This window comes from Ruditapes philippinarum, unplaced genomic scaffold, assembly GCF_026571515.1.
Source record: "Ruditapes philippinarum isolate M1 unplaced genomic scaffold, ASM2657151v2 ctg848_1_1_1_1, whole genome shotgun sequence".
Taxonomy (NCBI): Eukaryota; Metazoa; Mollusca; class Bivalvia; order Venerida; family Veneridae; genus Ruditapes; species Ruditapes philippinarum.
In genome coordinates this window covers 91,837-119,250 of record NW_026860662.1, presented here as the reverse complement: position 1 = coordinate 119,250, position 27,414 = coordinate 91,837, and the positions used below count along the sequence as shown (strand labels likewise).

The window sequence follows — 27,414 nt, the reverse complement described above, 5'->3', positions numbered from 1 at the left end:
GTTGTGAGCATAAAATATGATAAAGAAAATTATGTCCGTTTTAACATCATAGACAAAAAACTATAAGAAAAAATATACATAAAAATGTATAACAAGTATTGGATAACTTGGTTTGAATAAAAATGTAGAAATTGTGTTAATACTGGGCAAAAAACAAAAGCAAAACAAAAAATCCAAAACATGAGCAAAAGAATGGATGCAAAACACAAAAAATAACCTATCTTCCCACGCAGACCTTATTATCAATGTGCAATTGTTTTCCGAAAAAAATATATATCCAAACTGGTGTTCCTAAAAAACAGAAAAAAAAGTCTTTATCATTTCCTGGAAAGTCATTTACAACACGCATCTTAACTTAACTCAACGTTACCACCAAAGGAAATAGCCTTCGGTGGGGGCTGCATCTTCGAACTCAGCGGTGGTAGAAGATTCGCTTTTCCTTCTGCTGTCGGAAGCTCAAGGTCAAAGATATTTGTTTGAACGACTTCTCCAGGTGGAACCCTGGTTTTTGTTACATCAAGCGGCTGAACTATTGTTGTATTTGATCTGCTCCAGAGCACGCGTTTCACGTTGTCACCTGATCCAGGTGTCGGTGTAACCGGCCTTTTATCTTTCATCAAACAATATACGATAATAACGATTAAAATAATCAGGAGAAGCCCGCCCACACAACACCCGACAATCACATAAATCATGAAACCACTTCCTGAATCTTCAGAATCACCACCTTTTCCTGAAATATAGATAATATACAACCTGAGCATTGTCAACAAACTACAACCTCATATAACTCAGAAAGGCATAACTGTACAATTTATTAAGGTTGTTTATAATTTAGATCAAACGGTGTCTTATTTTTGCAACGAAAATGCAAAAATACGAAGATATGACAGTCTCAATGCAAAAGGAGGCAAATGGAGGGCGTGCGACAGTACGACACATGTGATATGTTCTTACATTTTATATGAAGTGTCTTTTTCTCAGAGAAAATGCAAAATTGTAAAACTACGAAAATTCAACAAGACAGAGAAATAAATCCTTTAAGAAAGCAAGCTCAAAACGGTTTTATCGAGCCTATAAATGGACAATATTGGACAGTGCAAGCTACTGAACACGTCCCCTAGCACCAGCTTAAAAAGGCCAACATTTAAACATGAAATGGTAAAATTTTTAATTTTGATTAAGAAACATCCGCAGTTTTGTTCATACAGCTATGATCATGGAACATTCAATGTAACACGTAAGTGCCATTCCATGAAAAGTAGCTATGGTCCCCAAGTAAACAAACGTTTGTGCCCTGAACGAGAAAAACAACTGGCAGAACTAAACTAAATGGAATTTTGAATTTTGAATTTTGAGATGGTATGAAGCCTGCATATCACAGAAAAGCTTATAAAAGGCCAATATAAAAAGCAGTCCATAAATCCTAAGGGTGATTTTACAATATTCAAGTAAGGAATACTTGAACCACCCGAGCACAAAAAAAAACAATTAAAAGAACTTAAATACCACAAACAAAACAATAATGTTGCGTTGAACGATCCATAATGATCAGAAATATAACATCCCTGATTGTATGCATGCGGCGATTTTTTCGGCCTCGACACCCCATAAACAACGCTGAAGTGGCGATAAAATAGAGAGAAATAGAATCCCTAAAGAAAGTCCAAAATGACAATATTGGAAATTTTGCAGGCTCGGTTTGATTGTGCCTGAACCTGCCCACGCCCGCTTTAGCTAGCACCGACTTAAACATTATTCAATATTTAAACATGTAATGGCTAAAGTCAAAGTTTGTGTCGTATATTAACATTTTAGTATTTTTATTTCCTTTTTTTTCGTATTGTAGAATTTTTGCTTTGTTGCATTTTCGCACTCCAGTTGTACAAGCGCATGCGAACATCAATAGAAATGGAGAAACCTTGCAATATGTAATAGCAAATAAATGTCAATATTATTCAAAATTCAGTATAGCGTCAAAGCGCAAACTTCAACAATGTAAATGCAATGAAAAAGCAGGATTATAATACCGTAAGAAAAAAAAACACCACAAAAAAGCAAATCTGCTTTTGTCCTTTTGCCTGATTGTGTGGTACCCTCAAGTTTTCGCCTTGAAAATGCGTAATTTTGACAACATAGAATTCTTGGTTTAATTGTTGAAAATCATTTTTCTTTATAACAAAAGACTATATTAAAGATTCAGTCTTTAATTTAAATTCCATTCAATATAGAAATATACCTTGCTTTTTATCATACATGACTATTCATCATTTATATTGATGATGTGTATAGTACAATTATAATTAAATGTCACATTTATAATCTATATATGTTTAAGGATACTTTTAGGTCTAATTGGCCAGGTGTCATGTTAAATTATTTATTTTCGTTGTTTGTAAATGGCCATACACATGCCACTCTTATATATATTTACTAATTTAATAAAAAAAAAACACACCAATTGGCACTCGTATCTGTATGATTTTGAAATCGCCTTTTTTTGTGGCCACAATATGGACTTAATTAGCATCTAAAATTAATTGCTTATACAAGTGTTAAATGGATTTGTTGAAAAATACTTTATGTAAACAGTATAGATACCGGAATTGTTGTTTTGTGAATTTGAAGTGGTCGCTCCTGCAGTTGTTGTTGGCGGCGCCGTAGTGGTGGCTGGTGTGGTAGTCGACGTGGTTGAAGTTGTAGTTGTAGACGTTGTTGTAGTTGGTCCGTCAGACTTTACTGACATTTGAAAACCTTTAAATGTGTTTGTACCGTCTGAATAAAATACAACATACACCGTGTCACCTGTCGTCGAGTATGAGGTTCCACTGGGTATGGTATCACACAATATTGCCAAAACAGGTGCAGTGTCATCATAACCTATATGTAAATGTTATGTAAACAGAAAGTAATTACGTTAAGAGAAATAACAGGCATTGATTATACTCAAGATGGTAAAACGTCGTAGACTGTAATATATAAAATTAGAACAAAGAATAAATGGAATATTATATGTTACAAATATCATTAAAGTGACATTATGCTCATGTTTTTATAGGAAAGTTGAGCTGAATTGACTTTATATTTCAAACGATTGACTGTTAAAACGGCGTTTGACCAACAATTTTATTGGAAACTGTTTAGGATAAAATTATAAATCTGCCTAAAATTTAAAAAGACTGCCCAACTCTTTTGATAAACTAAGCGTTATAGTTAATTCTTGAACATTTACAGAAATTTAATTTATATCTGTACGTTATTTATTGTTTATGTGAACTTAATTATTAAATTAAAAGGAATTATGGCAAAATGAAAACTTTTTTTGATCTTCACCCGTTCACTTACTATATACCCTTGGATGGGCATAATGTAACTTTAAGTTTCTAATATGTATTTTGTCTAGTTCATTTGAATGTGCGGTGAGAGACAACTGACCATTATGAGCAATGTCCGAAATAAATTTTTAGACAAACATATACATAAATTGTTCGACTCTAAGGTCTAATTAAATGACATAAACGCAACCTAATTATCAATTTTTCTTTATTACATGTATATCAGATATTCTACATTTTTTACTTTCCATGTTGCGTTGAAAACGCCTTAGTAATATAAAATGTTAAATGTCACAATTATAGATATTAAATGTTGACGGTTAGATACAAATTATCTAACTTAAATAAAAAATAAAATCCATAGTTTTATAAGAATAAGCTCCAAATCAAGTCCATGTGTATCATTAAAGCAAGCAAGAAACATACAGGGGGAAAAAAACCTTACCGTCATATAAGGTGACTTTATCGTACAGACATGCTTTATTTTTATCTTCTTTTTCCAGTACAAATTCAACAACCGTTAAAAGTAGTGTATGGTTAGGATAATATGTCTGGAAACGGAAGTCACGTGTTGTATTACTGAAAATAAAATCATTCATTTATATGTTACAGCGACATATTCTATGACTTTAGTTTGTTATTTATGCAGGTTTGATCATGTGTATAGTTGAATTCAAGATTTCTTCATCAAGACGTGACTAAACGAGATCAATTTATATTTTTGCCAGAAAGGTACACGTAAAATATTAAGGCTCCCAAGATCGGTATTTTTGAAGTTAAAATTATTTATATTAATGCAGATTGTAATAAAACAATATTTTTTCGAAAAGAAAAAATTGGACTTTGCCTCTCAAAGTGTTTGTCATTTCAGTTACTAACATGTACATGTATAAACAGACATAGCAAATACCCACACCAGAATGCTATGATTAGGCCTAAAGTATTATTATTCAAGATTGATATTATTCGTGTAAAACGGCCAAGGAGTACAGGTTTACAGTGTTTTTTATATTTTTGGCGTACGCGCGAAGCGCAACGCCTCTTATGGAATGAAATCAGATTTTGTGAAAGGGCAATTGCAACTTCTCGGGCGTTTTCGTCTGTCATAAAAGCCGATCATGACGATTAGTTTGAGGAAAAATGAAATGTCGCGATATGAATAGAACTGGATAATTTCGCAATGTATACATATTCAAATAAAATTATCTTATCCGTCAATTAATCGCGCTCTTTGTGTTTTTTTATTAATCAAATGGGTTTTTACGTATGTCACTGCTGTACGTATAAATAGAATGATGACCTTAACATTGTGAAAGTCCGAAAATCTATTCATAGAAGTAGTTCTAGTTTAACGAAACGGTCATTCGTGTCTTTCTATGTCTGGAGAATTTTGCAGAAACAAATTCAAACAATTAATTGCACTCTTTATAAATCTATAGAAAAAAATATGTAGGTCATTGTATGATAGTATTATTATTTTGAAATTGTCTTTTCCGTAGGTCTCTCCGGTTTTCTTTTTTACGGCCCTGATTTCACTTATGACATTTTACCGTAAATATTTAAATAGACCTAGTTCATAACTTTACATGTTGCTTTTATTTTGACGTTTTGCGAACAGTAGTATACTAAAAAACCTATTCGCTGTTCAAGTATCTTTAGGTAACTGTGAAGGGTAGTTTGAGTGGAATATACATTTGCCGAATATTGTGACAAGGAACTTTCTGAGTTGTTGTGGGTTTATTGATAGGAATGTAAACACTGGGTGGGTCAGACGAGGTTTTTAAAGTAATTTATTAAAATAGTACATTGACCTCAAAATCAAATTCAATCAATTAACAGACTTTGTTCATTTTGACTTCTATTTTTTATGTTCCAAAGAAAATACCACATGAACTTGAAATTCTAACAAATAACAAATATTATTGATAATATCAAAAAAAAACAGCCTCTTTATAATATAAATAAACTTATACCATATAGGAGCGTATATTTTGGATATTATAGACCTGTATATTTTGGATAGTATCGTTAATATTGATAGAATTTTAAGTTCCTGTGGAAAAAAAACTTTCAGAATTCTAATCTCTAGCATGCCTACCAAAGTTCATGATGAACAATGACTTTTATCTGCCCATTCATAAATGATATACAATTATGGTAAAAACCAATTAACTTTTTGAAAAGTTTATAAGAATATCTGGTCAACAGATGTCTACTAGTCCATCTTCACTTGCTGCATTTCTTGCTTTTACGCCCTTTGCATCAATGTTTTTCTTGTTTCTGTCCTATATTTCATTTCAGTACTTAACGACTTGATAAACCGGTGCTAGGGGTCGTGAGAGATATCGCGTATTCAATTTTCTATCATGAGCATTGTATTCGAGGGTCTAACACTCTACACAAACTAGGATCACAAATGAACTACCAAGAGGTTTAACTGTGATGTTTCTACAAGCCCTTGATAAATGCATCCAAGCAGAAAGGTGGTTCCATGATGATAGCCCCATGAACACATCTGCGGATATGTTTTAACTCAAAACTCCAATATTTCCATTGCTGACTGTTTAATTATGCTTTAAAAGCTTGTGATATTTGAAGCGTGCACTTATCAAAAACGTCCATAAAATGCCTTAAATTAATCAAGTCAATCCTGCAGCATTTTCAATTTTTTTGCCCCCGCCGCATATAGTGTAACCCTGTTCCGTCATTCCGTCCTTCCGTCCTTCTGTCATTCTGTCATCACCAGTTTCCGTTCATTATCTTAGTAACGGTTGCACACATTCAACTCAAATTTGACATGTGGATATGTTATGAGTAAATACAAGTCAAGTTTGAATTTGGTCATGGTTCGATGATTTTTGGCAGAGTTATGCCCCTTTTACTTTGAAAATGATATGAAATTTTCAGTTTCTGTTCATTATTTTCCTAACGGTACAACACATTCAACTCAAACTTGACATATGGATATGTCATTTAAAAGTACACGTCAAGTTCGAATTTCGTCATGGTTTGATGATTTTTGGCAGATTTATGCCCCTTTTACTTTGAAAATAATATGAAATTTTCAGTTCCCGTTCATTATCTCCCCAACGGTACAACACATTCAACTCAAACTTGACATATGGATATGTCATGAGAAAATACAGGTCAAGTTTGAATTTTGTCATAGTTCCATAATTTTTGGCAGAGTTATGCCCCTTTTACTTTAAAATAATATGAAATTTTCAGTTTCGCCCATTATCTCCCCAACAGTACAACACATTTAACTCAAACTTGACATATGGATATTTCATGAGAAAATACATGTCAAGTTCGAATTTTGTCATGGTTCGATGATTTTTGGCAGAGTTATGCCACTTTTACTTTGAATATAATATGAAATTTACAGTTTGTGTCCATTATCTACCCATCAGTGTTACAAGGGTCCTCTTAGGCTCCTTGCCACTGGCTCTTGTTACTGGGTCGGGTGGGGGCTCTTGCTTATCATATTTTACATATTCAACTCAAATTTGACATATGGATATGTCAAAGGAATGGGCAGGTCAAGTTTGAATTTGGTCATGGTTCGATGATTTTTTGGCAGAGTTATGTCCCTTTCACTTTGAAAATAATATAGATACATCTTAGGAATAAGCAGTTTGAGTTTGAATTTGGTCGTGCTTCAATGATTTTGGACAAACTTTTCTTTCCTGAATGTTGGAAAAATTTTGAATTTTCAGTTTCAGCACTCATACTTTTGTGGAAATATTTGTAGCCATTATTTGCAAATATGCAATATGCTATTTTCAAAAGGTTAAGACTGAATAATTTCAGTGCCTTGAACATTGTATGAAAATGGTTTGTGTTAACATTGAAAAGTTTTTAGGGCTTTGAACTTAAAATGAAAAAAATGCTTTGTGCAAACAAATTTGGAACAAAATATTATAACCTCTGACATTTTGGCTGCATGCGGGGGCATCCAAATTTCTAGTTTTTTTTTGTTGTTTTATTTCTGTGCTTTAAGGTTTTGTAATTTTCTGCTCTATTTAACTGTACCTTGATTATATTTAGCCAGTGCCTATCAAGATATTTATATTTATATATCAAGGCCTTTAAGACCACAGAAAAAGGTTATATAACTTTTTGTTATTGTTGTTGTATCTATATTTGGTAAACTCAGGCCAGTCCTTGTTAACCATTTTACACATCTGTAATACAGATACAAGTAAAATGGTTTGCTGCGGGGAACATTTTTAATGATATAAAGATATTTCATTTAACTATTTTCAACATTGTAGTGTGGGGGGGGGGGTTAATAAACGTTTACATCAGGAATATAGTTGACAATAATCGATCAATATAGAAGAAGGTCTTTGGTGATGGTGACCGTTGAAGACCGGAGAAGGTCGAACATAAAACAATTATTTATTTTAAGAAAATTATTAAATAAGCCTACCATTTTATGAATAATTCCGAGCAAAAAAAAGTGAACACACAAGTTTACGCATAAAATATCTCTATTTATTAGATGCCACTACGTATATTTTAATCTTGTAGATTTTCAGTATAAACAATTTATTTTTTGTAAAATTTGAGATAGATATTAAAGAAACATTGATAATTTTCAAACACATCATTCAAGTTTTTCCACCTTAAACGGTAAATAATTATAGAAAATTAGAAATATCACGTAATAGTGTTTTGTTCTTAATGAGGTGCAATTCGGACTAATTCCCTAGAGGTAAATCCGTAACGTACCGGCAAACGATATTTAGCTAGGGTTTCAAAAAGGTCAAGTAACCAATCATGTACGGTTTACAGTTCACATGCTCCTCCATGTACCGAAAACAGGTCACGTGCTCCTCCATGCCTCAAAAGTTAAACGCGTACCAATACCCTGCGGTCTCCAGACCGCAGGGAACAATAGATGCCGCAATAAAGCACAATGAAGACTTTTTGTACCTTATAATTCTCATTTATTGTAACCTCAGGGTGATTTTCATGTATTGAAACATACTTTTTGTCGAAATTGTAGTTGAACTTAAATATCAAGAAGTAAATATGTGGGTACATAGTCAGTGCTTCTTAAGTACATATGTATTTTCCTACTGGATAAAAAAAAGCTGTGTATAGTACGAACGACCAGGTGCATAACATTATACGCCGGATTTTGTTCGGGCATATAACATAAATTGTGTATAAAATTATTTTGTTCTTTCACTGCATAACAGTGATGACAAAAGTTAAATGATTGGACGGAACATGGTGCATGTATACGTATAGTCAGTTCATCATATACTTACAATCCATATTCTAGAGAATCAACATAGCCCGGTGACGAGAAAAGTGTATCGGACGCTATCAATGTTGCGTTCTTTACTGTATGTTGTCCTGTAATAATTAAAAGAATGTATTAAATAATGACATATTTAACGAAATCATGTTTATATATTGATATTCATTATACAAAAGTCTACGAATATATATATATATATAAAATTTGTTTAATTTTAACATTAAAGTAAGGATTTAATTTGTTTGTAAGTATTGATAAAGTCTATAATATTTATTATTTTTTTTAAGTGCTTTAATCAAAGTCAACATACGGCATCGCAACATTTCAAAATACAATTATAAGAATATTTGATAAGCTCTGGGAATATTTTCTTTAAATGTCCATTATGCCCCAAAAATGCTTTTGTTTTATATCTTTCAAAAGGTTTTCTATTGTGGTGTCTTGTTACAGTGTCATCAATTTTATCTGTATCTATTGACCAATCACCATAATCATTTTTGCTTATTTTGCTTTTTCACAATTAGTACAATTAAAGAGCTATTAGTTTGTATGGGAGTCAAAATACTGCTTTGTTTACATTTTGCTACGTTTATGAGAAAGTAGTTCACATTCAGAACTATTTTTATCTAGCAGCAGGCATCTTACATAATAAACACATCTTTACCCTTTCCACAGAAGCATTTTGAGGTATAATGTGCCTTTAAAAAATTGCAACTAGAAACGGAATTTACATGTAACTTGTGTTGTAAAACATTAAGTTATTATAAACTTGTCTTTTGTTGCACTTTTTCTATCTTGACGAGTTTAAGCATCTACAGACGTATCACGTGACAACATAAAACATACGTTTATTATAACGTTGTAGTGGTATAATTTTGTTTATTGTTTCTTTTGATCGCAAACAAAATCATGTGAAATGTCATTTCTATATTGATTTGAATTTCATAATTATAGAATGGCTAACACTTTGTCAATATGCGTTATTAATTTGCTTTATCAGTGTAAATGTGGATTTTAAATAGCTGAACAATGGACTAGCACTATATATTGACGTGTTTCTATATAGTCTAATACTGTAATCAATAAATAAACAATGAGGTAATAGCCGTAACACGAACGTTTCTACCACACTCAGAAAGTATTGACAATTAAAACAATACGGGCTATTCAATGTTGTTAAATGTTAAAATGATTGAAAGTTATATTTTTGAATTAAATAAATGAAAAATAAAAATGCTCAATAAACAAGATCAATACAAGCGTGATAAAACTGTTATTGGGAGAAGTTTAAAAAAATAAAATATGAAAACGAACAGAGATCAATATTACAAAACGCGGGGCTATATATTTAAATAATGACATGTAATTATTACAATGATTTTTTTTAATATTTGTAAATATATCACAGGAAGCAATCTTATTTAATGTGAAATGTTCTGAGTTTATAATTGTTAATAAAGTGAAACTGTAGTTAGTAATATTGACACACTATCAACGCAACTTAAGTTTTGTAATTAAACTTTCGTATTATGTATTTGATTAAAATCATTTAGTGTTTGAAAATATTTTTGTCCAATAGGATTGCAGTATTTCAAATGAATCGTAACACATTTACTTTTGTAAATCGGCAACTTTGAAACAGCCTTTTTGAAATAGCTGGTTAAAATTTTCAAAATTAAATTGGACGCGCCTGACCAATTTAATTTTGTAAAAACGTACTAATAAACTTCAACCTATACTTAGTACTCTTTCTATTCGAAAACAGTGTTTATATACAGAACACACATTGCCACGGAAATGTGACATCATAATTATACAATATACATGTATAATCTTGGTTAATGTAGGCAGTAACATAATGTGGGGGAAAAAAAGAATTTTAATTCAGAACTGGTCATAGTTTGAGCTATATGTATAAATATAGGATAGAGAGTAAAACAAATGTCTGCGTTAATTTGCTGAATGGTTGATAATTAAGATTCCAAGTTGTAATTGGTACGGACTAACTGTAATGAATTGAAAACAAAAAATATACATGCATGTTGTAGATATTTTGTTGGTCTATAACTGCATCACGTATAACTTACCTAAAACAAGTGTAGCTGCTGTAACTGTCCATATCAACAGGTAAAAACATTGATCGTTGCTCTTCATACTTCCACTTTAACTTCTAATGGTCATTTCAACTGAAAACAATATACATTTGATACATGCTCTTTTAAATAACATAACATAACATAACATAACATAACATATCATAACATATCATAACATAACATAACATAACATCATAACATAACATCACAACATAACATAAACATTTACATAACATTAATCAAAGCACAGAAGGCGCTGAATTTGTTTGGGTCTCAGAATGTCAGAAAGGTGAAGGTTGTGAGATTTTAAACCAATTTGTTTTTGTAAAGTGCCACCAATGCTTTCCAGTGTTTTAACTGCAGTAAATTGGCTAAAACACCAATTGCAACACTGATAGTCAATTCAATGTTTATTTGACTAAAAAAAAAATGAGTTGCCTCAACTTGGATTTGAACTCCAGACCTCTCGATTCACAAGCGAGCGTGCAAACCCCTCGGCCACGGTGGACTTATATGTTATCGGCCTGAAGAAAACCATATAATTCTAAATTAGGGTTTGTAACTTATTATTTCGACGCTAAACCTGTTGTTTAACACAGATGTAAATAATCATGGAGCTTACTGTAAGCATGTATATCTATAAAGAATGAAACAATATTAGAAATCTTCGACCATTCGGGAACTACTTTGCTTGAAAATTAATGCGCCTGTCATTTGACAATCTTTACGCATTGATTTTTCGGAGTTAGTGTACATATAAAGGGAAGTAACCGCTTCAAAAAAGTGGACTACTTTAAGCATTTGCAATTAACAGCATTAGACTCTGAAATTTCGCTACCATTATTTGTTTGGTCTGACGACCCAAACTAATAAAAACCATAACCATAAACACTAACATTATAACAATAACATAAACATAACATTAACATAACATAACATAATATAACATTAACATAAGCATTAACATAAGCATGAAAATTTACATTAATATCAACATAAAATAATAACATAACAAAATATTAACATAACATTAACATTATTTTTACACAGCATATAACATTAACATAACGAACGTTTATTAGTGAATCATATGTGAACAGCACATTGAAATAACAATACGATTGTACATGCATGCATAAAAAATATGTAATAAGAGCATAAAATTATACAAGAAATGGATGTAACAAAGATAAATACATATCCACCACATCTGTGGTAAATTAAAGGAGATTTTGCTGTCAAATCTCTAACAGTTACTATAGTTATAATATACAATTATGACCATAATAATGTGAGACATGGTAATATTTTTTTGATACGACAAACTATATTGAATTCAGTATATTAATTAATTAAATATCACGTGATACGTTGATTAATCTTTGATGATCCTCGGCTATTTTGTGCCAGTCACATGCTTTATTGGTAATATTACATAGCGCTTATCTCTGATAACGCACGTTTGTTTCAAAAGAAGTGTGCCCTATTTCAAATAAATAGTGGTTATTCAATATCTGGAAGTGGTATGGAAATTAATATTTCATGAGCGGCGGTAGCCACCAGTGAAATATGATAATTTTCATACCACAAGATAAAAAATCCTGTATTTATAGAAAAAATACTTGATTTTACTGTTTATTATATACATTTTCCTCTTTTTGACATTACAATTGAAAAGACTTTCCCCTAAATTTTGTGTACGGGAATAATTTAAAAGAAAGTAGTCCAGCAAGATTAATAAATTTGAATAAAAAATGTGCATGCTAAGACAAATCCTAGATTAGACAGAAAATGAATCTATCGATTTTGATTTACTTAATTTCAATCATAAGTTTTAGATAAGTAAAATAAATAGTTTAAAATAAGTTTGAGATATATGCAATTCATAATTATAATTTTTTGGAACAATCGCTTTAAAATTCTGCTAGCGGCACGCGACAGCACATTTGTCTTTTAGAGCAACAAAGACTGAGAACGTTAACGTCATGCGCATTATTCTACCCCGAAAACTATATATGTCATCTTTAAAGATCCTGTAACACAAATTTTTTATGGTTTACTGTCATAAATATGATGCTCAAATTAAGATTTATCAATTTTGTAAGTTCCAAAAAGCATTATTTATAAAGATATTACCGAATTTAACATTTCAAGTAAATAAAGGGAGGTAATAAAAATTTATTTTCTATAAAGTTTAAGTCAAATTTTTCAATAAGAAATGAATGCAAGTATTTTAATGATTACATATACTATGATCAAATATTTGCAGTACATATTTTACATATTCGTCGATGTTTGAAAATTGTTTTGTAAGCATAATAATATACATATTTCACTAAAGCTTTTGATTGTTTGGTAAGAGATGTTATTTGGTATAAATTAATTCAATTTGGAGTGAGAGGTAAAATGTTAGATATTATTAGGTCCATGTATGATAATATAAGATCAAGAGTAAAATACAATAATACTATTAGTGAAGAGTTTGTATGTTACTTGGGAGTAAGACAAGGCGAATCCCTTTCGCCGTTTTTATTTTCTAGGTTTTGAAGGTATTGACTTAGGTATTTTAAAGATATTTTTATTATTGTATGCAGATGATATAGTGATTATGGCTTGTAAGCCCTCCTCTGTTTCAGACATAATCACTATATCATCTGCAAAAGGATTAAGATTATTGGAAATATATTGTGATAGGTGGAAATTAAGTGTTAACTGTACAAAGACAAAGGTTTTGATTTTTAAAAAAGGGGGTAAACTTAGACAGAATTTGAATTTTTATTATAAAGGTCAGTCAATTGAAATAGTTAAAAAGTTTACATATCTAGGCATTGTTTTTTCTGTTGGTGGATCTTTTAATATGACTTTTGAAACACTCTCTGGACAAGCATTGAAGGCATTGTTTAAACTTGAAAAGAGCTGATAAGATTCCCTTGTATGTCAGTTAACATAAACTGGATTTATTTGATAAACTTATTTTACCAATTCTTAACTATGGATCACAAATATGGGGTTTACTTGATAGTCATGTATTAGAAAATATACATTTAAAGTATTGTAAGAAGTTGTTGGGAGTTAAAAGACAAACACAAAACAATTGTATCTATGGTGAACTTGGAAGGACATCTTTAAAAACAATTAGAGCTATTAATGTTATAAAATACTGGTTAAAAGTTGTTCAGTTAAGTAGTACAAAATATGTCAAAGTTGTATATCATCGTATGTGTAGAGATTTAGAACTTAAACCGAATTCAATGTCCTGGGCTAAGTCTGTTATGATTTTGTTACAATCTTTAGGTTTCAATGAAGTATGGATTAATCAGGGCGTTGGTGAAAAAAATTATTTTTAGCAGTAGTAAAACAAAGATTAACAGATACATTTATACAAAATTGGTATGCAACTTTAAGAGATTCACCAAGAGCAAGAAGTTATGTATTATTTTGTGATTTTGGTTTTAAATCATATCTGTCAATGGTTAATATTGAAAAATTTAGGAAATCTTTATCACGTTTCAGGACTTCTTCGCATAGATTAAAAGTACAAACTGGTAGATGGCATAAACCTGAAGCGATTCCTTATAATGAAAGAAAATGTAATATTTGCTTAAAACTAGAAGATGAATTTCATGTATTATTAGAATGAGCACTGTACAATGTTTTGAGAAAAAAAAATATGGATAAAAATGTATATACCAAATTTCCCTATATTTATTGAATTGTTAACATTTCAGAATGATAATGTTATAAAAGAAATATCAATGTTTATCTTTTAAATGTTTGAATTAAGAACAAATGTTGAATACTTGTAAATTATAGTACCTAGGAAGGTAAATGTAATGGTACTTAATTGATATCATTATGCAAAACCTGTGCTTCATTTAAACCTTGCTGTAATATGTTGTTCTGTTCATATTAAAGCAAACTTATGACTCAAATATATATATAAATGTTAAATATATGTTATATATGTTTAATGACCTTGATATTATGTTTCTGTATGTATGTATGTTTGTATAAATGCTGTGTGCTCATGGGTATAATACCCACATGTATTTGGAATAAAATCTTAAATCTTATATAATTTCACTTAAGTGTGGTATATACAACCTCAATTAAAACATACAGGATCTTTAAGATTAGTCCAACTTTCTGAAAAAGCGTCTAGATCTCGAAAACTTTTGTTTTACTAACACCATACTTGTGGCGGGTTCCTTTTGTCACATTAAGATATTTTATAACGTTTTCTGGACACCTTTATTTCAATGTTTTCGGATAAAAAAAACTTGATTCCACGTGTATCGTATGTTCAAATGACGTAATATCTAAGCATTACATTGTTTCGGACTAGATTTAATTTTATACCAGTGTCTTTTGTGAGCTGCGCCGCTGTGGTATTTCCATTGTTATTTAAAGCGGTAACTGGACCCTATTAAATCAATGATATTTTGCAATTAAATAGATGAGCATCCAACTTAACGTATGTATAAATCTAATGAAGACAACATGAAATTTATCAGAATTATTAACAAATTCCGTGTAATTCTGGATCATCCCTCGCAACGTCAAATAATTAGCATTTCAGAATAAAATGCCTTAAGATGGCTTTTTAAATTTATTTGCTATCATTTCAGGCACTTGATAATGATAAAAATTTTCATTAGTGCTAATCAGGAACGAGTTTTACAGTGCCTACAACCAAATGACATTTAGGACATTTAAAAAAAAAACGTCCATGCTACAAAAACAGTTTCTAATCAAATAAGTGCTGACATTAAGCTAAATTGCGCCTGGTTTGTTTCTGTACATATTTTACAAAAAATCCTCGCATCCGAACTCAAAACAGTGATTCTATTGAGCGGTAAAATCACAGTTTGGGACATAAATTATTTCTTAATCAACTGTGATTTTATTTTAATTACACACACTTTTGGTTCTTTTATATTCAATAGGGAAAAACGCTGGTCGTGTTAGAGTAATTAACATTAACATTTTTTAAGATGTATGAATTCACTTAAATTTTGCACAGTTTTCCGGTTAGTTTTGCTGAACAAACTGGTTACGTTTGTATCGTAGGCACAGCATAGTAGTAACAAGTATAATGCTAATATTGCTAAACAAAATGGAAAAAAATAAAGGAAAATTATACTATCAGTGTTGCAATTCGTGTATAGTTTCTCTCAGTTCAAGGAACTTTTATTTACCGACCATATTCTATTTGTTATGCGGGACCTTTATGGTGAATAATTGTTTTCCCAGAAACAGCTCAAGGTGTCCTTTTCAATCCTCATAAAGGCCAATTATGCCTCATAAATGCTTTTATTTTTATTTCTCAAATGCTTTTTAATTTTGGTGTACTTTTATTGTATTTAAAATGTTACTCATTGGCCAATTACCTGAACTATCTTTCTTTTGTTGCTTTCTGGCAATTAGTACAGTCATAGTGATCTAGTATTTTGTATGGCAGTCTACAGTTTAATACTCTATATGAATACGACAAATATGAAAAAGTGCATATAAAGAAAAGAAATATGTATGAATTACAGAATATAAAGCGTATTGAAAATGAACGCTATTCTAAGCCGAATGAGTTTTAAAAGTATTTTAAGAGCAAAAGTAAATTACAACATAATATTGCGTTACAAATTTATTTTTTTTTCTAAAAAGTTAGAGTGACATTATGCCCATCTAATGGTACATACTGAGTGAACAGGTGGGAGTCAAAATAATTTTTCATTTTGCCATAATTCCTTTGGATTTAATTATTTACTTTGCATAAACAATAAATAGCGACCTGATCCAAACGAAATTTATGTAAATATTATTTAGAATTTACCTATAACGTTCAATTTATAAAAACAAGTGGGGCAGTCTTTTTATATTAAAGCCAGATATTATAAACAGTTGGTCAAACATCATTTAAACAGTCATTTTTTAAAAAAATATAAAGTCAATCAGCTCAACTATGAAAATATGAGCATAATGTCACTCTAAGTATTGTGTTAGACTGTCTCATTACTATTCTGACATTTTTCTTAAGGCAAGGGAATGTAATTTTTATGTACTTTTGTAAATCGTGAATTCTAGAAGTAAATACCGATAAAACAAAAGTTGTATTTAGGACGCGCGGTGGTTTATTAAGTAACTATGTAAATGTTTAAGACTTGAAATTTAAATAATTTCAACTATTTGGGTACACTTTTTAATTATACAGGTAGTTTTGTTCTAAATCCGGAGCATTTAGTTGGTAAAGCATTGAAAGCCTTAAATGTGTTACTTATTAATTGTCGCAAGTATAAAATTAATTGTCAATTATTTGAATCATTTGTTGGTTCTTTTTTTTAATTATGCATCCGAAATATAGGGATTCGGTAAACCAAAGGACATTGAAAGAATAAATCTTAATAAGACTTAATAAGAATAAGGGGAATAAAAAGAACACAACGAAATCTTCAACGGCTGTATGCAGTGAACTTGCACTATATCTTCTTTATAATCATGAGATGGATAAAATTATCAAATATTGGTTTAAATTGACCAAAACAGATATATAATAATACAGCATGCGTATAGACTTGGTTAATATATGATGATTGTTTAATGGGAAAGAAATCAAAGCACAGAAGGCGCTGAATTTGTTTGGGTCTCAGAATGCCGGAAAGGTGAAGGTTGTGAGATTATAAACCGATTTGTTTTTGTAAAGTGTTTCCAGTTTTATAACTGTAGTAAATTGGCTATAAGACTAATTTCAGCACTGATATTCAATTCAATGTTTATTTTGCTTAAACAATTAAAAAAAATGAGTTGCCTTAAACTTGGATTTGAACTCCTGACCTCTCGCTACCTAAGCGAGTGTTTAAACCCCTCGGCTACGGTGAAGATTGATATATCAGCCTGAAGAAAACCACATTATTCTAAATTAGGGTTTGAAACCCTTATTGATTTCGATATTTTTTGTTTTACACTGATGTAAATAATCATGGAGCTTGATATAAGCATTTATATCTATAAAGAATAACACAATATTAGAAATCTTCAACCAATCGAGAACTATTTTTCTTTCCCGAGAAGGCTTGAAAATTAATGCGCCTGTCATTTGACAATCTTTACGCAGTGATCTCCCCTTAATTTTTCGGCGTTAGTGTACATATAAAGGGAAGTAACCGCTTCGAGGATTTTGGGTAACACATGTACCGATAAAACTATAGTTTAATTAATACTAGTTCCCATATAAATATAGTACGTTTTAAATGAAGTATAATTATGCTCGCCCACATGGTTCATTCCTGTGGCGAGGGTAAATAAACCAAACACACACACAGGATTTTGGACTACTATCGGTTTTTGCAAATAAGCACATCAGTGTCTGAAATTTCGCTACCATTATTTATTTGTCTGACGACCCAAACAAATAAAAAACTGGTTGTCAAATACTCTAAGAATAGAAAATGACAGATATTATGTAAATGCTTAAAATATCATGTTACTGTATTAAATGTAAATGTGTTAATGTAATGTATGTGTTATTGCGATTCGATACTTATAAACACTGGTTTATCATTTGACTGTATAATAATACATGTAAATGTATCAATTTTGTAAATATATTTAGATGATGTAACTTTGATGCAAATCTAATAAAATATTTGTTCTATTCTGTCCTCAATGAGCCAAATTGAATATAACGAAAATATCAATTAAGTTAACGAAATTGACTAATAACCTGCACTATCTTTTGTCTATGTTGCGTACAGTTATAATCTATTGTATTTAGTACAGTTGTCAAAAAAACTACCTTGTTTACATTTTTCAAATTTCATACAGACAATGTCACATTCAGCGCTAATTTCTTCAGATGATAAGCATGTAACAAGTCTAAAATCATTATATAACTCATGTTTGTCATTTCTGTAATATGAAAACTTTATTCATGGCTGTGGCATAAGGTGGCTTTAACGTGCCTTGAATTAATTTCACTATACAAACAGACACTGGCTAAATAGTTATACTAATACTTAGTTAAAATAAAGACTTTTCAATTACGATATATAGCATAACTATATTGCGCGTGTCGTCGCAGAATTTGTTTAAAGAATCTTTTGACATTAACGAAAATTAAAAATTATGTTATTTCTACGAAAGACCGGTGAGGACATTTCAACTTCAATATTCACGATTTCAACTTCATAAGTTTACGGTTTCAACTTCACTTATTCACGATTTCAACTTCATAAATTCACGATTTCAACTTACTGAATTCACAACGCCAACTTCACGCATGAATTCACAACTTAAACGTTATATATTTTTGGTACTGACATTGAAGATGATAGGAATTTAGAATCATATACAAATACTACTACGACCTGAGAAACAAATTAATACCAATATATTAGTACAATTCAAAGATGTATTTGTATAATTGTATGACACTTTGCTACGAAATAATGTAAAATTTGATTTTTACGTGCATGATGTTTATTAATTTTATTTGAATGTATATATTTTGTGACCATGTGAATTTTGTACACGTCTCATATGAATAAACTATCTATATATATTAATTATTTGAATAAAGACTGGACTTTCTCTCTTTAAATGTATTAATTATACTGATATCTTTACACGGTCAAATATAATGAATATAATAGCATATACATGTACATTCACTTGCCGACTTCCGGTTTTAGTTTTTTAACTGATTAATTTTCTTTCTTTTTTTATTAATGCCTAGAATATACAATTCATTCGCTTTTGAAAATCATTAAATACAACTACAGTATTAATATTAAAATGTTTATCATGTAGCCGCATGCTATACATTATTTACATGTTCAGGAGTATACAAGATATTATGCAACAATTAGACTGTTGTAAGAATGAAATACACTAAGAAACCTTTATCGATTAAATCAAGTTTAAACATCTTGAGTCGATTCTTGAAGAAAACAAATACTCTCGCCGCCTTTAATTGCCTGTCTAATTGAATGTTTAGACAAACGAAGGCTTATCAGTTTAATAACCGTGTATACAGATTACATCAGACGTTTTACAAATACATTAATAACTAATCTTTCATACGAGAAAGAGGGGGAAAAAATACAATGATTCAAATTAATGTGTGAAAAAAATGTAGACTTAAATTGATCGTTTGTCTTTTCTATTTACTTTATCATTAAGTAAATATTACTTAATTTAAATTCCTTAACAGAGAAATATTTAACGTGATAATCCAATAAACATCAAAGTGGGTTTGTAAATAGACACGTGCAGTCTATGTCTGATGTGTCTGGATGACTTTTGCTACTATATAACATTAATTTTATCTATGTGACATACGCGATATCAATATGAGAAACTAGTGAGACAACTTCAAATGTATAACAGCATGCGTTGGTCTTCAGACTGCGTGACTTATTGCTACAAAAAAAACCCAATCAAAACGGAACTGTATTGTGCAAACAGGTGTTCGTCAGCAATATAATTAATCTTTTAACGGATTAGTGCTAATGTATATTCTATAGTACATTGAGCATAATTATTACTTTGTGTAACATATCAATAAAACCCGCAAAATACGTAATAAGTGTTAAAATATTTTACAGATTTTCGCTAGGTTAAACCAATAAGATTTCATAAAATATCATTTTTAAATCATTTATGTCAAAAGTACATGCACAATAAAAAAACAACTTTTTATACAATAGCATAAAAGCCGCCGTAAACTAACATTTACCAATTTCAAACCTGAATGATAAGCTTCCAAAAATGCCATAAAAAAGATCGTTATTTATTTAAAGAAATACTTGACAATATTCTCTAAGTTTAACGGTTATTTGGGGTCATTGCATAAAACGTTCCTCTGGAGCTATCATTACTTTTGGATTATTAGATTATAAAAAAAGTACTGTTAAACCACACGTTTTATTTTTATTTCATAATGGAATAATTAAAAATATAATGTATTAAATATTCTGGAGAACATGTTCCCCGTATGAAATCCATATATTTAGTTAAATTAGTCTTAAAATGGTCTTCTTATCGATAGATGATTTTGAACGGATTTGTGCATGTTTATTTTATAAATACGCAACATCTGTTCAATAATGATATTTATTAACAGTATCTAAGCTTGGCTAAATACATCTTTTTTGTCCTATAAGTTAGAACACATTGTCAAATTTAACAGTGGCCTGCTAATCTACGTATTTAATCAGATACAGGATAAAACATATAACTTCCAAGTTAAATCGTTCATGTATCAAGAAACATTGTATGTGCATATTTCTCAATCTTAAATTTTGCGATCCTTAATCATTATCACACTTTTTCTCTCGTATAATCACGCACATTGAAAGAGACAAAAAGACGGAGTGATTAATCTGTCTGCATGTTGTAATTTATTGACAATAAACAGTATTTTAGGTGTTAATGAACATTTGTATGATCTCCTGCTGACGGAGATAAAAGTGTTGTAACTTCACCTTGTCCATACTGTCTTATATATTAATCTTCTAAATCTTATATTCATGCGTATTTGTATTTACATAAACTTTTACATATTATTTTATGCATACTTTTGGCTATTGAAACTGCAAAAATATTTTAGTTTTTTTTAAATAACGACTCAAAAATAGAACCATTTGATATATGGATTCATATAGGATCCGAATGTCACTTTCTTAACTAGATAGTTTTTCATACATCTATGTATACATGTGTAAACATAACGTAGATCTGAAATAGAGCTGGGTCTCTCGTTAAGTGATTACATCACCGCTAGGTCTCTTACCGAACATTAACACCACCACTAGGTCCCTACCTTAGCATTTACACCACCACTAGGTCCCTACCGAGCATTTTCCCATCCATTAGGTCACACTAACTGAGCCATTACAACACCACTAGGTCCCTAACTAGCAATTACACCACCACTTGGTCTCTACCTTAGCAGTTACACCACCACTAGGTCCCTACCGAGCGATTTCACCACCACTAGGTCCCTACCGAGCGATTTCACCACCACTAGGTCGCTTACTGAGCAATTACACCAAAACTAGGTCCCCATCGAGCGAGTTCACCACTACTAGGTCACTAACTGAGCAATAACACCACCACAAAGTCACAAACTGAGCAATAACACAACCACTATGCCCCTAACCGAGCGATATACAACACCACTATGTCACTTACTGAGCAATTACACCACCACAAGGTCACTAACTGAGCAATAACACCACCACTCGGTCAATAACTGAGCAATAACACAACCACTAGGTCAATAACCGAGCGAAAAGCAACACCACTCACTAGGTAATTGAGATAGCGAGGTCAATAACCGCAGTAGGTCTCTCACCGAGCGATTACACCAGCAGTAGGTGTCTAAACAAGCATTATTTTTTTCATTTCCTGCAATGTTTTACAATTTTGATTTATTAACATAATGTAGTGGATCATTTGTTTACTTGTTTAGGGACACATAAGATATAATCATGCACTCAAATGATATAGTTTAGTACATTACAAGAGGTAACCAGACTTGTACCTTAAACACGCTATGGTTCCGTCATGTCTATCATAGAGGAACCCCCCCGGTTCTAATTGGTTTTTTTCCCTAATGTATATAAAAGCCGCGAAATTCTGTATGAGACAAGTGCGGAAGTTTTTGAACCCATATAAACTTTTTATATCCATTAAGTGTCTGAAAACAATACACAACTATAAATCAATGATATGTTTGCAACTGCAATATTTATCATGAAGTTCTCAAATCAATGGTAGTTAAATGGTTTGATGGAAAATAACCATGCCGTAAGTCTCGCGCGCGTTGTCAAATGTAAATATCATTAAAAACAGTAATCAATATAAAACAAAAAATGGCAAATAAAACATGATTTTGCACAGAATTATTAAAGCTATTTCATCACAGCTATTTTTTTTTGTATTTTGTTCTATTATGTTCGTTTTTTATGCTTGATTTTTTTAATGGAAGTTGAAGAGAAAACATAACCTGATTTAAAGATTAGTAGATCAATTTAAGATTGAACAACATGCTGAAATTAAGGAATAGTTATCAAATCTTATATTTCAGTATAAATGGATAGACTATTGTTATGATTCATCAGTTTATATAGTTATTGTTAGTCTACTATGACCGACCAATACATTTTGGTTTTCACTTATTTAGTTACTCTAATAAAAACAAACAAAAAACGTTTAGAATTGAATTTTTCCAATTATTTCAATAGAGTAGTGAATTATTTTTGAATTACAGACACGTTTTTATTTTATCTTTTTATTAACGCCGGCAGAAATACGTGTTAAATATTCAATGAAAGAAATGTTAAGACAATAATCAATGTTTCATTTCAACACAAACAATGGCGATATAATCCCACCATACCGCGCGTCAATATGGGCAACTTTACAAATAAAAACATTCATTTATTTATCTACGTTAAACGCATTGTTTAGTATATTGGTTACCAATACACTAAATTTCAATTTTCATAAAATAAACGTTATGGTACACCATTCTAAAAATAATCTTTAAAATATATCTTTTTTTAATGTATGATCAATTTATTTTTAAAAATAGGCTCAACCTTAAAGCTACAAGACACTTGCTTCTGGTACGGTCTCGAATATGTGGCTCGAACTTTGTCGAGTTTCGATAAAATGTTTAAGCCGGGTGTGACTTCAGCTAGTATTTGATTCATGAACTTGCATACTACAAATTAATTAAAACAAAGAAAATAACGGACTGATATATTTTAATAACGATATTTTCTTAACGAGTTATTAATTAATAACTTTATAATAATGCCTAAGTCACAAATGACAAACTGCCGCCGGGCGGCGTCTATTTTTCCAAACTATCGTAATATCGGCCGATGTCCGTCCGGCCACCATGCCAATCGGACGGCAGTAGCTGAAAATTTTGGTCATCGGGCGGGCCGTCGTGTTTTAATTACTACTTAAAAGCTAACAGCGGCCGTACAATAATATTTGAAACAGTCATCTGGCAGTGATCGCCAGGTCGCCGGGCGACGCCCGGGCGATGTTTTTTTGATCGGATGATTGTTTTTGATACAAAAACACCGTCCGATTGTCAAGGCATCCGGATGGACATCGCCCGGGCCCCGCCGTTTTGTCGTACGGCGATCGTGCGGCTTGAGTTTGTTGTAATTACGACTTCAGATTTTTGTAATTACCTAAATGTATCAATGAATTCTTTTGGATTTAACATGAACTTTATGGTCGAGCAAGAAGGTCTACGCGGATTAGTATTAAGGTTTAGGCAAACAACAATTGTTGCATTTTTTTGCTTGGTCTTCATCTTGTCTCGATTAATTGTCTTCTTCGCTGGCATATTGACCACTGACTGATTGAGAATATCATAAAATGACACGCCTTTACGCCCGGCGCCCACTCGGCGACCGTCCGATCCATTCATAAATCGCACAGGCGCCGTCCGATGATGTCTGTAAAATCAAATCGGCAAAAAATCGCCCGGCGACAGTTTCATTCATGACCACGCAAGGTATCAGATTCAAAATTGCCCGACGTTCGCGAAATCGTTAAAACCGACGATTTTGTAAATATCGTTAAATCGGGCGGCGGCCGTTTTATTTGTGACCTCGTAAGTCAGAGCGACATTAAAGATCTAATGGCAACTTCCCAGTTTTACTGGGGGTTCCCATCAGTGCATTATTTCTTCCCGAGTAGAACCACTGACATTCTGTAAGCTAGCTCGATAGCTTCCTTACATAAAAGACTCAATTCGAACCCTGACTGGATTTGAACACACAGTGGCATGAAGCTAGTGATTTGAAGACAACAACCTTACCCATTTGGCCAAGAAGGCTATAAATATTGATGTTACAAATAATAACAATACTTATTGTACTTATGACAAGATTTAAAACGCTGCATTTTTTAAACATAGTATTGACCATTGTGAATGTAGAGCAAACACATACGTTACTTCAAACAATCCATTTAATTAGAACTTAAAATGACGGTCCCCTTTTTATATATATTAAACACATTTACTTTAAATATTTTAACGATAATAAAATGTACCACGGTATAGGTTATAACTTACTAAAGGTTATCTTAAAGAAGGCTTTGCAAAATTTCAGACAAAATAAAGGCTTGAAAGAAAAAACAAATCACTCCACAGATAATTGTTTGATTATATACTAGTCTTTTTTCCATCTACATACATAGCAAATATAAACCTATACAAAACACATACTTCATAACAAATGTAGAGCTATACAAATCACAAACACTGGGAAGATGTTGGGACTTGGAAATAGGATATGCCTAATGAGCAATGGCAAAAGACCAAGGGATAGCAGGATCGGTTTTACTGAGTCTGTTCATAATAAAAAGTGACAGATGCACTATATACCACGGCCCTTGCCTGGCACCGGCTTATCATTATTTATCACTTGAATTGATGACACTGAACAACCAAAACATTGCTTACAGTAGACTGCCAGTATGAAAACATTCCAGCATTTCTTATATGAGCCGTGTCATGACAAAACCAACATAATGGGTTTGCGACCAGCATGGATCCAGACCAGCCTGCGCATCCGCGCAGTCTGATCAGGATCCATGCTGTTCGCTTACAAACCCTATTACATGTACAGAAACTGATAGCGAACAGCATGGATCCTGATCAGACTGCGCGGATGCGCAGGTTGGTCTGGATCCATGCTGGTCGCAAAACCATTATTTTGGTTTTGTCGTGACACGGCTCATATATGTTAGAACTGGCCAATTAGTGACATTAAAGTATTTTCAAACTTATTTCAGGTATGATTATACAAAGTGTAGTCATGAAATTAAATGAAATATAGCAACTTTTATGATGTGAAGAAGCCATATGGTTGATCATCATCAACCCTATAAATGCGAATAAGCAACAAAAGTCACCATATGGTTATAAATCCATTTGAACTTTTATTTCGAGAACTCACATCTTTGTTTATACAGAAATTTTATTATAGTTCGATAGTGTAGGAAGCATATAGACTTAGATCTTGAAATATTTCTATGCATCCTGCAAGACCTTATTATTTATTGAATAAAGTACGGAAATGTTAAAAAGGCTCCAATTTGTGAGATAATGAAGTGTAAATCGACTGATTTAAGTTCGATTAAAATATACCTTTTAACACAAATCAATTTATTTTATTCACAAAGATTAAAAAAAGGCCGAATCTTTTCTCGATACGCTTGAAGATTGTGTCTAGGCAAAAAGGTATCATTTCATCTTTTTGTAAAACATTTGCCTTTGTGATACAAATTGACGTAAACCTCGAGCATTTTGAGAAAAGTGACTGAGAATGAAAAATATAGTTTAGTGTTTCTAAATAAAATGAATAGATTTGTGTAAAAACTTCTGAACAAATCGAACAAAAATCAGTCGTCTTAACCTCATGATCGCACTTAATGGAGGCCCTTTATCGTTTCCGTAAATAAGATTTTACCGCATGAAATATTTCCTTAATCGTAATGTAATTATAGAACATTGGACTAATCCACTTAGGGTAAATTATGAAAATGACAACAACTTGTATCCCTGTCGTTTTCCGATACATTTTCCACTTTTTGTTTCCCTAAATTTTCAGTTCTATTTAATCATTTGTTCTGTGATTTACTTAATTTTCACAAAACGTCAAAAAAAATGTGTACAATATTTAGCTTTTTTATATAAAGATAAAAAATTGTGTTATAACCATATATACATAGACACAGCTATTTATTTCTGACAATTACATATTATTCAATATCTTCACACTCGTAAGTTACTTTACAACTTTAATGTCCACTATGTTTAATTTATTTTGATATCAAAATTTTAATTTATCTCTTCGACAATAATGAAATGACTTAACAGTTTTTTATCTGTAAAATAATATGGTCTGAATTTAATTAAAATCAAAATTATAATAGTCAATTGTATTATATTAAACAGTTAAGAATAACAAAGGAAATACCTTCGTAATATAGTAATCCTTTAAAACATTCCTGTTAGAGCTAAATCAATGACATTCACAGTTTCAAAAACTGTAGTTCTTAATTTTGTTATCGCAAATGATATAACGCTGAAAGAATTATAATATCACGTGACTGTAACGGAACGTTTTGATTGGTTGTTAGGATTGGAGGAGAGAATTGATTCTTCGGAAGCCCACTTATATGAAACAATAAACTACTTAGATTCATACGTATATAAACATTAACAATTATTGGTTAAAAATTGATTTTTAAAGAAAATTCATCGACCAGACAAATTGTAATAGAAAAGCTTTAGTTATAACAATAGGGAATAAAGGGAGAGTTCATGTTTATCAGCCACGTATATTGTTTTATAATGCCGCCAAGTTTGGGTCTATATTTACTTTCCAATTTCCGACCATTTTAAAATCTAATTAAAATATGCGATAATATGAGTAGTTAACAAACGAAATAGAAGTATATTTATCATACCTTTAGAGATAAAACAATCTGAGAAAAGTAACAAGTAAATCAAATATTTTTATTGACATGAAATGTGATTCAATTTTCTTCTAAGTGTTTATAACTCAATATGAAATCGTGAAAATGAAGTGGCGTGTTATTGTAAATTTTTCATTTTATCACAAAACGCGTTATCGTTTCAAACAGCATGTTTTATGTTGTAAACTAGCCTTTT

General features: G+C 31.3%; 1 protein-coding gene across 1 annotated transcript; it reads right to left on the bottom strand.

Annotated features, from left to right (window-relative positions):
- On the bottom strand, positions 1-26,874 carry LOC132712951 (uncharacterized). The gene is made up of 6 exons (XM_060695390.1): positions 26,717-26,874; positions 10,698-10,796; positions 8,618-8,705; positions 3,781-3,914; positions 2,602-2,880; positions 1-733 (listed from the first exon to the last, which is right to left on the bottom strand). Exons 2-6 carry the CDS (start codon positions 10,762-10,764, stop codon positions 351-353), a joined length of 951 nt encoding a protein of 316 aa, XP_060551373.1. The 5' UTR covers positions 10,765-10,796; positions 26,717-26,874; the 3' UTR covers positions 1-350.
- Between the last annotated feature and the right edge of the window lie 540 nt (positions 26,875-27,414).